Below are 13,796 nucleotides of genomic sequence, written 5' to 3'. Positions count from 1 at the left end.
GTCATTGTAGAAAAGAACAGCAATTTCAGAGCAGGATGCTTTCTGTATACTTAAATAACATTAAAATTCAGTTCTTTTTACTTAAGTCTGCTTGCTCCTTATTTTAAAATATAAGGCATCTTCATTTAAATCCTGAGAACCATTTTTACTCCAAAAGAGAGGACATGACCCATGTTTTGAAGATAAAATGGCCATATATTTTTTTTAACTTTTATTTATTTTTGAGAGACAGAGGGAGACAGAGCATGAACAGGGGGAGGGGCAGAGAGAGGAGGAGACACAGAATCTGAAGCAGGCTCCAGGCTCTGAGCTGTCAGCACAGAGCCAGATACGGGGCTAGAACTCACTTAACTGTGAGATCGTGACCTGAACCAAAGTCGAATGCTTAACTGACTGAGCCACCCAGGTGCCCCTAAATGACCATATTTTCTTCCACCTCTATTCAAGAGTACTTTTCATTAATTATCTAGTACCTGATAGCTGGTTGCTGTTTCGGTACCGCTGTCTGACTCAAGACTATACCAGCACTTACTAGAGACGCAGATGAAGAGATGTTGCATTTTTATGTTCTGGACATATTTAAAATTGTCATTTTCTAAGGACATGTGATTTTTGTTGTTTTCGCCAGCTGCCTTTGTCATCATTGAAGGGCTAAACCTGAGGCTGTCAACTCATATCTTTTGGTACTGGTGAGGTACTGAGTTCTTCTCTAAGTGGATTGATTATGATTTAATGACAACAAGATGACTGGTTGTCCTGTCCAGGAAAAGGAGATCTATTTCTTGAAATTTTCTTGGTGGATAAAAGTTTAATCATTTTTACTAAGTCTCTGACAAGTGGCTTCCTGTAGTTCTTGTGAAGATGAAACACTTAGAGTTCTCTAGGGATTAGTCTGAAAAATGCACATATGTGTGCCAACTATTTTTTCAAAAACTGCAGTCATTTTTTCTACCCCCCACCTTTTTTTTTTTTTTTTTTTTTTTTTTTGGACAGGTAATGAAAGCATGGGCTGCTCATGTGACAGCAGTTTGCTCTCAGGATGCCAGTGAACTTGTAAGGAAGCTCGGCGCAGATGACGTAATTGATTACAGATCTGGAAATATGGAAGAGCAGTTGAAATCTTTAAAACCGTATGTATTATTAGAACAATGTTCACACTGGGAAGTAGGAACGAAGACAATTGATCATGCAGGGCTGAATGGTTTGGCGACTTCGCAGTCACGTTGGAATCTCAGAAAAGAATCGATAACAATTCTTGCTCCATAAGAAGTCATTTGGGTGGCTTCTGTTCTAATTCCAGATGTGATACATATGAGGAAAATATTTTGCTTGCATGGCCTTTTGCTAATTTTTTTAAGTTACCTTTTATTGTTGGTTTGTAAGAGGTCTAAAGACAAAATTGGAAGGGTATTCCATTTGGTGGCATCTATCACCACAGGAAAAACATAGAGAGGTATGGGGAAAATACATGTTTAATGCTAATCATGCTTGCAGTGTTTTGGCTTAGTAAAGGCTTCAGAGAAGCAAAGGCAGTAGAAATGTTGGTAGAGTACTGTGGATGTTCTCAGTGCATCTAAATTCCAGGCTGTGGCTTGGTTTAATGTAGCAAACAGGAGCAGATTCAGTGATCCGTTCACACACTGTTGTTCTTGCCTGTGGCTTGGGCAGACGTAGAGAGGGTGCTGATGACTCTGGTCTTCATCTGGCCAAGACAGAACTGCAGCTGAGAACACAGCTAAGGAGCATTTAGAAAGATGTTTTATTGCTTCTTTTTCAAAGGGTTTCCTTCCCTTTTTCTATTAGTTTTTGAAAGCCAGTTATTCTTGTCCACTTTGAGTCGAAGTGCACAGTTGATCCTCGAACAGCACGGGGGCTAGGGGCTACTACATGGCCCCCATGTAGTAGAAAACCTGCGTCTAACTTTTGACTTCCCCAAAACTTAATTATTAAATAGCCTACTGTTGAACAGAAGCCTTACCAGTGACATAGTCAATTACACATTTTGTATATTATGTGTGTATATATATATATATATTCATATATTTATATATTTATATATATTTATATATGTTTATATAATATACTGTATTCTTAGAATAAAGTAAGATAAAAGAAAATGTTACTAAGAAAATTATAAGAGAAAATAAATTTATGATATGTACTGTATTTATTGAAAAAAAATCTGGGTTCAGCTGGACCTGTGCACCTATTCAAGGGTCAACTGTATTTTCATGGGTTTAAAAAAAAGGGGGGCGCCCTATTGGACACTAGCCTTTCTCAGCTAGCAGTGCCCACTCCCAGCATTCGTGTGGCAGCACGGCCCCGAGGAGCCAGCCAACTCCCTATGCCTTCAACCCTACAGTACCTGCTGTGCCGGGCAGTGTTAAAGCATGTGATAGAGATACAGTGGAGAACAAGACAGGCCCCCACCACTTCCAGGGGGCTCCCGCTCTAGTCGGGGGGTGGGTTTCAATGGCACATGCTCCTGAGAACACTCATGTAGGGAAAGGAGGGGAAAAACTGAGGGGAAGGAGGCCCTTTTAGGGAGGAGGTTGGGGGGAGTTAAGAAAACCTCTGAGGCATTGGAGCAGAGGCTTTTCAGAGCAAGCCAGGAAAATGGGATTTTTTTTTTTTTTTTTTTGGTCCCCTGCTATGTCCCTCTACCTGGAACAGAGTAGTAACATATGGTAGGTGCTCACTAAAAATTTGTGTAATGAATTTTTGAGGGAATCTAGGAGAAGAGCACTTGTTCAGGTAGAGATAACAGCAAATATAAAGGCCCCGTGTCAGGAACACACTTGGCATATTTGAGGAATCACACCGTTCCTTGCAGAGATCTTATCAGCTACTTCCTGCCAGTGTGTCAGGACCTAGGTCTCCCTGGGCCTCCAACAGCTGGCTTCTAGACAGTGGAGTTTCAATTGATCTCATGTCTTCTACTGCTCTAGTAATAGCACCATGAGACTGAGTCCAAGGACAGTCCATTCCCCCTATCTACCTTACGTTTTATATACATTGGAATTTGTCACCAGAGAACGGAGAACCTGACAGATGGAAAGCTGGAGCATGCCCAGCCTGGCCCCCAAAAGTACACCATGGTTTGTCCCTCTGCGTTTTTTCACAGTGGTCTTGCTCCTTTTTGGTAAGGGGATCTCTCTAGCTTGCAGATGCCAGACTGTTACTTTGACTTATTTATTTTTTGACAGCTTCAGTTTCAGTTGATCTTTGTGACCTTTGCCTGGAGTTTGGCCTTCGAATCCACCAAGAATGAAATTATTTCTCCTTTCAAATAGCAACTTTTTAGATCAAATCTTAGAATTTTGCAGTTGGACTTGAAATCCTTCAGTCCAACTCTGTCATGTTATAGTTGAGAAACTAGGGGGCAGAGGACTTTGGAGTTTTTGCATGCTCAAGGTTATGCCACTTGAGCAATAATGGGAGAGCTGAGTCCACAGCCTGTCTCTGGACTCCTTTTTCAGGCAGTGCCTATTCTATAATACCAGGCTGCCTTTAAATTTTATTTAAAATAAGTATCATTATGTTTGTCTATTCAAAATTTGGGAATGAAGTAGAAACTTAAACTCGTAAAAATAATTTTCTGTTCTTTTCTAATGAGAAGAGTAGTTATCTAGGAAGGTCATTCTCCTATCCTTCGGTTTTTATTTGTCCTTCTTTAATTTGGTTCCATTTGAAAGGCAGGCTCAAGATCCACAAATTTTGCCAAAGCTGGTTTTAGAAGCTTTGATGTTTTATTTCATCCAGATGAATTTAAAAGGGAAAAGGGATTTAAAACAATTCATTTATTAACTTGCTTAACTTCTAAGCATGCATTTTCTAAATAGATATCTGTTTATACAGTATTTAAAAGCGTTATTGGGTTTTATCCCCTGTAAGTGGAATGCAGTGATTATAGCAGGTTTAGATCAGCTTTAAGAAGTTGAATATCTATCAGTTCCTAGAGATGCCATAGGACTGGGTTTGGGGGGCATGCTAGAGCACAGTTGAAGACTGAGAGCAGATTGTTGATTTCTCCATACATTGTCCTGATGCTGTGCATGAAGCCAAAACATAACAGTAAATTCCAGAAGATGAAGAGATGGTACACAAGCAGTTTTGATATGGAGGGAATAAAAGCAAATCATTCTATGGGTGAAAACCTTTGCATGCTTTTCTTTCAAGTATTCAAATGCACTAATAAATACTTTGACTTATATTGGATAGATTGCTTTGCAGTTTCCCATAAAGCTTAGGTCAGGGTTTCTCAACCTTGGCAACTTTAGTTTCTGAACTACTGACATTTGGGACTGGATAATTTGTTGTTGTGAGCAGCTATTCTCTGCATTCTGTGTATATACATCATTCTGGGCCTCTAGGTGCCAGTAGCCCTTCCCACCACTTCCCCTAATTGTGACAACTAAAAATGTCTCTAGACATTGCCTAGTATGTCCTCTGAGGACCAAAATTGCCTTTGGTTGAGAACCACTTATTTAAATCATTCTTAAAATATTAGAAAAATGATATGATTTTACGACAAAGAATTAGCCACATTTGACTTATATCGGGGGGGGGGGGGGGCAGGAGTCAGAGCAGATTAGTGGGTGTGCCCTTTTCTCCTTTGTCAAAGCAGCCCCGCCTCTGCTGGATGGCATGCTGCAGTGAGGTTTGTGCGCTGTCGCTGAAATAGACCCTATAGCTGATTGGCAGTGGGAATGAAGGGGAATGGAGCTGTAGGTAAAGACTAACAAGGATGTTTTGATTTTATTTTATTTTTTTCTGTCCAGGTTTGATTTCATTCTTGATAATGTTGGTGGATCCACTGAAACGTGGGCTCTAAATTTTCTCAAGAAATGGTCAGGAGCCACATATGTGACTTTGGTGACTCCTTTTCTCCTGAACATGGACCGATTGGGCATAGCAGACGGCATGTTGCAGACAGGAGTCACCATGGGTTCTAAGACGTTAAAGGTAGGGAGGACAGTCTTGGTTGATGTGAGCAAGCAGGCACCTCATGCTTCTGGGAATTGGCTTCCACCTAGCCTTTTTTTTTTTTTTTTTTTTTTTTTTTTTTTTTTTTTTTTTCCGTCTTGGAGGCAGCATGGCACAGCAGCTGATCAGATTCACATTCTGGACTCCACTCAATAGCTGTGTAACCTGCAAGTTACTTATGTCACTAAGCCCCAATGTCTTTACCTGTAAGATTAAACTAATAGGGTAAGGTATCTACCTTACCACGTGTTGTAAGGAGTAAGTGAGATAATCCATGTAAAGAACTTGGCAAAATGCCTAGTATATACAACACTCTTATTAAATGTTAACCTTTGTTATTAGCTATTATTACCTTCCGTGATTCCATCTGATATACCCTCTGCTTCCTTCTTGCCTATACGTGTTGGCCTTCTGTCTGTTTCACCAGTCTTAGTCCATGCAGGCTCTTGTATATGAGGGGGGAAGCTTCATTAAGACTGTGTAGAGCTGGTTGTGTCCAGGGTAGTAGCACTGGGTTATGCCGGTGATTTCTAGACTGGAGCTTTCAGACCTGTAGAGGTCTGTGGGCATTTTTTTGAATTTCAAAAACCTGAAGGAAGTTGTGTTCTTACTTTAGTGAGACCACAAAGGCAAATAGAACCATGATGCTTTTTCTGGAATTATATCAGCTTGTCCTAACACTGCACATCCCATGTGAATCAGGTAACTCTAGCTATTGATTACATTCTGGTCATTTCTGAGACTTGATTAGTCAGCCTGGCTCTGTCACTGGGGCCATAAGAAGAGCCATAAGAAGCTTTCTCACCCAATGGAACAAATCCAGTGTGTGGTGGGCCTTGAGGTTTAGTGCCCAGCAACCCTAGCTGCAGGACTGATGGCCGAGCTTGAGAGGGTGCGCCCTACTTAACATGATAGCATGTTGTCCTCACAGTGGGGACAGGCTATATAGTGTCATGGTACCCGTTCTTGGTAATTCTAGATCAATGGCTTAAGGCTTAAAATCTGAATTAATATTGACATGGTGTAAGTGATAGGAGAAAAAAAGATAAATTCTATTTTTATTAATCAGACAAAATACTTCAGACTCAGGAAAAAGGCAGTAGAAGGCTGTGAGTCGTCATGCCAGGCTAACAAACACTGACCCATATTTAAGGAATGAGTGGCTCAAGGACCATCTTTAGCTTCTTCTTTATTCTTGAAATTAATTTGGGACATTTTAAGAGTGAACTTCAGGACTTTGGCCTCTTGAATTCTGTGTAGTAACTAAATAGGTAGAGGTATTAACTAAGGGCTGTGACCATGGAGTAGGAGGCCTGTGTGTGTGTAGTGTGAACAAATGAGGCTCTGGACTCAGGCTCCTTCATTTTCACCTGATTCAGGCGGTGGCCGGAAACGGCGTCCGTGCGCTGCTTTGGTACATGGAGAAAAGAATCTTAGCTGTCGTCATCTCTTCTTTCTCCTTTCACAAAACCCAGGCTTTCCAAGTGGTTTCAAGATAGAAGTTAAACTTTTCTGTAAGATTTCACAGTTTGTACTTGAGTGAGACCTCTTACAAGCTAGCCTTCTGAGTGGTCCTCTGAGAGTAACACAAGCACTTTCTCTTTCCTCCTACTTGAAAGAGGATAGTGGTGATCTCCTGTGAAAACCTTTTAAGTAGTTTCTGATGTCCTCCTGAGAATGTGCACGGTTAAAGCCTCATTGTAATGCTCCAGACTCCTGCCTGCTTTGGTTTACTTTCTCCTATAATGGCCTGGAAAAAATACACAGACCCCTTAGAGCACAGTATAAAAATTCTGCTGTTGCAGACCAAAAAGTTTCACTTTACAGGCCAACGTGCTAGAAAGAATTATAGACATGAATTTTTGACCGCTGTAGTTCTTCTTTAAAACCCTCAACAGTTACCAGAATGTTTTAATTGTCTGAGGCCAGGCCTTAGGGAGAAGTACAGGAACGGGTCTTTTGTGATTGTAGTTAACTGGGCCTTCTGTAAATTTGGGATGGTCTCAGTGCCTTCAAATGGTACTTTTTTTTTCCTTCTCTTTAACTACATATGCCTAGACCAGTGCCTCACAACTTCTTTCATGCTGTGACACCTGTAGAAAATTATTAGTGTTTGAATAGATATTGCGTTTGTTCTGGGCCAAGAGCAAACTACCTGGAGACGTGTGCCAGCCTGGGCTCTGCCTTGCAACCTTGAGGGCTGAGGTGACTCAATCTCGTCATGCCTATTTTAGGGTAAGATTGGCTTTGTTTGCATCCTGTGGTCCTGGGATAATTATTATTGATGACTCATTGAACTCTCAGAATTGTTCCAGGTTAGGTAATAAATTACAGGGTCATTCATCCAAACCAGTAAGCCATTCCGGGTACAACCATTGCAAAGCTCTGCCCAGACAGCAGCTTGCTTTTATCTGTCTTTCTATAATCTTTTTTTAAATTTTATTTTTTAAAATTTACATCCAAATTAGTTAGCATATAGTGCAACAATGATTTCAGGAGTAGATTCCTTCGTGCCCCTTACCCATTTAGCCCATCCCCCCTCCCACAAGCCCTCCAGTAACCCTCAGTTTGTTCTCCATATTTATGAGTCTCTTCTGTTTTGTCCCCCTCCGTATTTTTATATTATTTTTGTTTCTCTTCCCTTATGTTCATCTGTTTTGTTGTCTTTCTATAATCTTAAACTCTGATTTGTTATTGCCGCAATCTTTCCTCAATAAAGTTTGCTTTCAGCACTAGATAAGTATTTATTGAATAATAAATATAAATATTTATGCATATGATACCTTCTGCATATCAGGCACTTTACATTCATTCTCATTTAATCCTTCCAACAACCATGTGAGCAAGGTATCGCCATTCTTTAGTCCAGGAAACTGGCTGACCTGTGTTTAGCTTGACCTAAATAACACAACTGTTAAGTGCCTGAGCTAAAGGAGCAGGGGAGTCCCATTGCACTTGACAATCTCATGCCATGGTAGTAGCTTCTGGCATGCTGAGGAAATGTGAGACAGAGGCCGTTGCGGGGAGGGAGATAGCATGGTGCTGGCTAATCCTGTAAGTACCTCTGGATGGCTCTCATCTAATGAAGTTGAATTGGGCAGGTCATTGAGGTATGTATCATAGAGAACCTCAGTTCACTTGTTATTTTGATAATGGCCTACCTTACCTTTGACATAAAGAATAACAATTAAAAGTGGGGGTTTGGCACTAAAGTGATCACAAACCCTCTGGGTAGAAGAATTTTCCTTATTTTTATCTGGGGATGTATTGTCCCATAATCGATTAGGTGGCTTGGGACTTGTTATAACTGTAGGGGGAGACCCAACCGTGATGTATAATGAACTTTATGCTTTGTTTTGCCCTTAAAGCTGTCCTGTTCCTCTCAGAGCCAGAAAACTATCTGTGATTGGATTTCTTGTCTAAGATTATATTTTGGTGCCTTATTGCCCCTTAAGCATTCTTGAATTAGGTTTAAAAGCTCTTCTCTGTTGCCTCTGGGCTTTATTTAAACCCTAGTAGGGAAAGCGTAGAGGTCTTAGGCCCTAATTTCTCCTAAGGAAAAAATTGAGTGTGTAAGATTATTTAGACTATCATTTTAAGGACAGCTTTCCTGTGCTTACTTGCTTGTCATTCATAATTTAGCAAAAAAGCCTATGTTCACGTGGATACAGTTTGTTCATTCATTAATTTATTAAACATTAATGGAGCATCCATTCTCCATCAGTCACTGTGCTGTGGTGTTGGGCACACAGCTCACTGATTCAAAATGAATAGGAAATCAGTCTGTCTTAGTCATCCAGAAAATACTCTTCCCTAAATTTGCATTTAGTCAGATTGTATCCTTCCCTATATTTGACGTGTTTGCTTTTCTCCTTTTCAGCATTTTTGGCAAGGAGTCCATTATCGCTGGGCTTTTTTCATGGCCAGCGGTCTATATCTAGATGACATCGCAAAACTGGTGGATGAGGGAAAGGTACGTATTGCTAGAGCATCCCCTGGCATCTCTGTGACATGCCCACCAAGCCTGGTCACTGGGAATGCTCCAGGGGTAGGCATGGTCTGTGCACATTCTGCTTTTACGTGGCCACGTGTAAGTGCCATATTTTTGGTTCTGTCTCCATGGGAATTACAGATCTAGACTGCTACATTTAAAAAACAGCGACACAATCTGGTTCAGCCCCCTTAGTTTACAGGTGAAGAGGCAGGCCCAGAGAGGATATGTGATTTTCTCAGAGACACTTAGTTAGATGGTTAGGAGAGCTGGAATCTACAGCGAGGCTAATAGTATTTTGGTAATGGTCCTGAAAAGATGGCACCACACAGGTCATCTGTGCACACACTTGGGAGTTGACAGTAGCACTGCTCTGGAGCTTCTATAGTCCAAGGGTGAGGCTGCTCTGGAGGTAAGCAGATTCCCAGATGAGCCAGGTGAACAAATACTGTGGAATCTCCACCCTAAGAGAACTGGACCAGAAGTCAGGTCCCAGGTCTCCTTTTCCCCAGCTAGTGTCACATGCTCAAAGGGCAAATAGCGGTATGTCTGAGGGTCAGTGGGCAGGACATCTGTGAGGACTGGTGGGGATTTTGGTGGGGACCACCGGTTGATGGTTCTGACTGCTTGCATCTGTCCTGCATGGACTCTGGTGAAAGACTCCTGCTTCTAGTCAGATCATCCCTGTTTGGGTGTCCGAGGCCTTTTAGGACAGCTGTGGGTTCAAAGGTTCCTCATCTACCACTGTTTATTACTACCATTATTTATTTTCACATGATCTTAACAGCTCTGACATTCTCTCTCTGGAAGAATAACCTGGAAGGAAAATTCATATTCTGGTGCTGATGTTTATGATTTTATTGAGAGACTATATGAAATTATAAGGTAGAGACCTTTATATACCCTAGACGGTTGCGTGAGGTCATAGGTAAAATGATTTTCATTTTACAGATGAGAAAACTGGCTCAGAGAGATAAAAGCACATGTTTAAGTTTGCAGAAGTGGGACCAGAAGGCACACTTCCTGACTCCCAGTCCTGTGCTTTTCCTTCTCCGTCATTCAGCTGCATCCTTAGTGCTTGAGGCTGATCTGGGACCTTAGCTTAAGTTGTCTCGTTCTTGTCACTTTAAAATGGGCAGGGAAAAATGATGGAGCAGGACCAGCTTTACACTGTATGATCCATGCTGGGCCATTTGGAAAGAGCCCCTCAAGATGGGCTTTCTTGTGCTGGTACCTGCACACCACTTTGATTTTGGAAAAGAATGATTTTAGGACCTACTGGTTACTTTTTGTGCATTTAGTTTTTTTATTCTGTTATAGCCATGGAACTATATGATAGAAAATGCCCTGCTACTGTTTCCCAGATTCTGTGGTTTCAAGATTACTTGCCTTTTCTCGGACTTCTAAGTCTTTGTGTGTCCTGGGTGGATGGTCTCAGCCTTATGACTGTATGTAAGTGCCTCTTGGTAGGGTTCTTCCCATATCCCGCAAGGATGCTTATTGCTAGGAAGAAGGAAATGAACAGTCATTAAATAATGTGGCCCATAGTTTTACACAGTCTTTCATGTGATTGGAGCCCCATTATTAGAGGGGTCCCCGTCCTCCAAAAGTGTACTGTACAGTTGTGCTTGTCCCAGTATCTGCACCAGGCTGTCCACGTGCTTACCATTGCTTTTTTGTATTCAAAATATTGTGGCTCCCCCTTTTTCTCTCTACCTGGAAATTACTATTTATGCAACAGAGAAGAGAGGTGATTTGTGTATATGTAACTATTCAATTTGGCAGATAACTGGTAGAATGGCTAAAAGAGGACAAGGTAGAAATAAAGATGCCCTTGATGTGTCCTCAAACGAGGGTGAGTGAGGAAATATTCTTTTGGCTTTTGATTCTTCTCTCTCCTGACCAGCGTTATTTGGGCTCAGGAGTCATTTCTGACAGTGAAGGACTCTGGGACTGTGGAAGTTGGTTTGTGACATTGGGTGCCGTGATGGGGTCAGCTGTGTTCTTGTGCATCCTGCATCACTCTGGGTGTGAGAGGGTGCCTGTCCATGCCAGGAAATTGGAGCAGGTAACAGAGCACACCTACTTCTGTATTGTGTGGTTAGTGGAGAGTATTAAATTGAATGAGGACATTGAAGTTCTTCCAAGCTTTGGCTGAGCGTTTGGTGAATCTCATTGGCAGGTATCTGATAGAGGGACTGTAATTATTTTTTGACAGTGTGAAGCCATGAACCAAAAGAACCTGTCTTTTTAAAATACTTTTAAGTGTTTGAATACATAATACATTTACAAGGTTCAAAATCTGAAAGGTAGGAAAAGTTACTTCATGAAATCTTCCTTTGACTGCTTTTCCTCAGTCACTGAGATTGTCCTTGTCAGATACAGCCATTGTTACCAGTTTCTTGGGTATTCCAAAGATGTACCGTGTATCGACAGAGTGCTAGAAAAGAATGATTTGTAATTACCACACTGAGCGTAACAGACTGCTACTGAAATTGTGCTTTATGCCTTACAGTTATTTTGCATATTTTTCCTAAATACAATAAACATTTCTTGTTTTATATTATCCAGCGAGCTTTTTTGGGTTAGCATGCTCAAAGATTAGAAGTAGGAAAACCTAGCACGTGTCTAGTTTATTGTCTTCACCCCACCCCCTCATCCTGCCACTGTGTCTCATTGAAGAGAGAGGCCCCAAGAGATTATGTGACATGTTCAAGGGCCCAAGTCTCTTGACCTCCAGGACATTCCTTCAACCACCCTTTGCTGTCAGTAATAGTTAAAAATCAATCGATCAATTTCTCATATAGTCTTCGTTGTTTTCTGCTTGTTCAAATAGTCATCTAAACACTTAGGTGGAGTTTGAATTGTATCAACAAAGTCTTTCTGTATTTTTCAGTGTCTTTCAGGCCAGCAAGGAGGTTTTAAGGCAGATTTTTTAGACTGTAGTCAGCTATTGATAAGAATGACTGTGCTTTCAGGAAATATATATATATGTATGTATGTATGTATTTGCTTGTGTATGCATTTATTCATTTCCTATTTGCTGCTGTAACAAATTGCTATAAATGTAGTGGCTTGAAACCACACGAACTTACTATCTTGTTGTTCTAGAGGCCAGAAGTCTAAAATGGGTCAGCAGGGCAGTGTTTCTTTTGGAGGCAGGCTGCAGGGGAGAATCTGTTCCCTTGCCTTCTTCAGCTTCTAGAGGCCACCTGTATTTCTTGGCTCAGTCTTGCATCACTTTGACTTCCACTTCCATCATCCTGTCTCCCTCTGACTAACTGTCCTGCCTCCCTTTTCTAATGGCCCTTGTGATTACATTTGGCTCATCCAGATAATCCTGCCCATCTCAAGATCCTGAACTTAATCATGTCCTTGAAGCCCCTTTTGTCCTGTAAGTGATGATATTCACAGGTTTAGGGGCTTAGAATGTGGACATCTTTGGAAACCACTATTCTACCTACAGTGCATAAAGTATCTCAAAAGATATGAAAAAAACTTGAAATATTGGTTGCCTTGGAGGAGGAGAACTAGATGGCTAGGGCTGAAGTGTGGAAGGGAGATTTTTCTTTGTACCCTTTGATCTTTTTAACTGTGTTTATTTGCACACATGTAGTTATTAAAGTTCTTTGATGTCATGTACTTAACATTCACAGATTTGTTTAAGATCCTAGGTGACCAGCCAAGCTTCTTGACTGAGCAGTGAAAGAGATATCTCAGTTTATTTCTTTATTTTAGTTAGCATTAGAATAGTTCCTATATAACTTATTAGAACTTAATTCAGAACATTTACTGAGGGCCCACTAGTTTCACCTAGTAGGGTATGGAAATATGTGTTGGCCATGTTGAGTTACCTTCTGAACAATGATGTCCACTGGAACTTTCTGCAGTAATTGAAATGTTCTCTGCCTGCACTGTCCAATATGGTAGCCAGTAGCCACATGTGGCAATTGAACACTTGAAATGTGGCTAATCCTTCTGAGGGACTGGATTTTTCATTTTATTTACCTTTGATTACTTTACATAGCCACATGCAGCTAGATGTTACCATGTTGGACGGTGCAGCTTTAGAGAAAAATGTAATAAGTTCTGAGGCAAGCAATTTCCCAGACCTTTCTTGAGATCTGTGGCCTTAGTTTAGCAAGGAATTACATTTTAAAACTTTAAGCTTCTTGTTTGCAACTGGATTTTTTTCCCTCCATGGAGAGGATGTCATGATTAGGGATGGAATCCCGAGGACCGCTAGGAGAGAGTTCTCTTGCTGGAGAGGACAGGTACCTCATGGATCCCATCACCCTGCTGTTATTGCAGTCTTTCTAATGCAGCTGATTGTTTCTGTGGAGAAACGTAGGCCAAGTTTCTCCTCTTCTGGCTGGAAGGAGTGCCTTTTCCAGGGGGACCTAGGGACAAGTCCTGGATACTTTCCAACATGGGAGCATTCACTCCTTTGGAGTGCACCCTCCATTAACCCTCCCCCACCCCCTTCTTACCACCTTTCTTCCTGCTTTGAGTTTTCTGGGACCCGAAAGTTCCAGAAATAGCCAGTCCAAGCAAAGCCCACTTCTTCCTTTTGTCTTCTTCATGTCTCCTTAGTTCAAGTTCCCTTCTACCTGGGAATATGGAATTTATCTAGAGGTCGCAGGGGCATACCTGTCTAAGAGTAGTGCTGGAACTGTGGCCCTGCTGCCCCTGCCTCCGGTCCCTGGTGCCGCACAGGTGTGTGGACTTGGATTTAGGCCAGGAGCCCTTAGGTCTCCCTTGTGTCTGTCATCTGTTCGTCTCTCTTCACACACCTCGCCCTCTGAGATCTGCAGTTTCT

At 41.5% G+C, this 13,796-nt stretch overlaps 1 protein-coding gene across 2 annotated transcripts in view; it reads left to right on the top strand.

Annotated features, from left to right (window-relative positions):
• RTN4IP1 (reticulon 4 interacting protein 1) overlaps positions 1–13,796 on the top strand; it is a 151,783-nt gene that overhangs the window by 133,553 nt on the left and 4,434 nt on the right. For both annotated transcript variants that reach the window (XM_078447179.2, XM_060616297.3), the window contains exons 6-8: positions 994–1,130; positions 4,782–4,965; positions 8,867–8,959. In XM_078447179.2, the coding sequence (XP_078303305.1) occupies positions 994–1,130; positions 4,782–4,965; positions 8,867–8,959 (414 nt within the window). The remainder of the gene's footprint in view (positions 1–993; positions 1,131–4,781; positions 4,966–8,866; positions 8,960–13,796) is intronic.

Source organism: Panthera onca, chromosome B2 (genome assembly GCF_046562875.1).
Source record: "Panthera onca isolate mPanOnc1 chromosome B2, mPanOnc1 haplotype 2, whole genome shotgun sequence".
Taxonomy (NCBI): domain Eukaryota; kingdom Metazoa; phylum Chordata; class Mammalia; order Carnivora; family Felidae; genus Panthera; species Panthera onca.
This window is presented reverse-complemented; position numbering and strand designations above follow the sequence as displayed.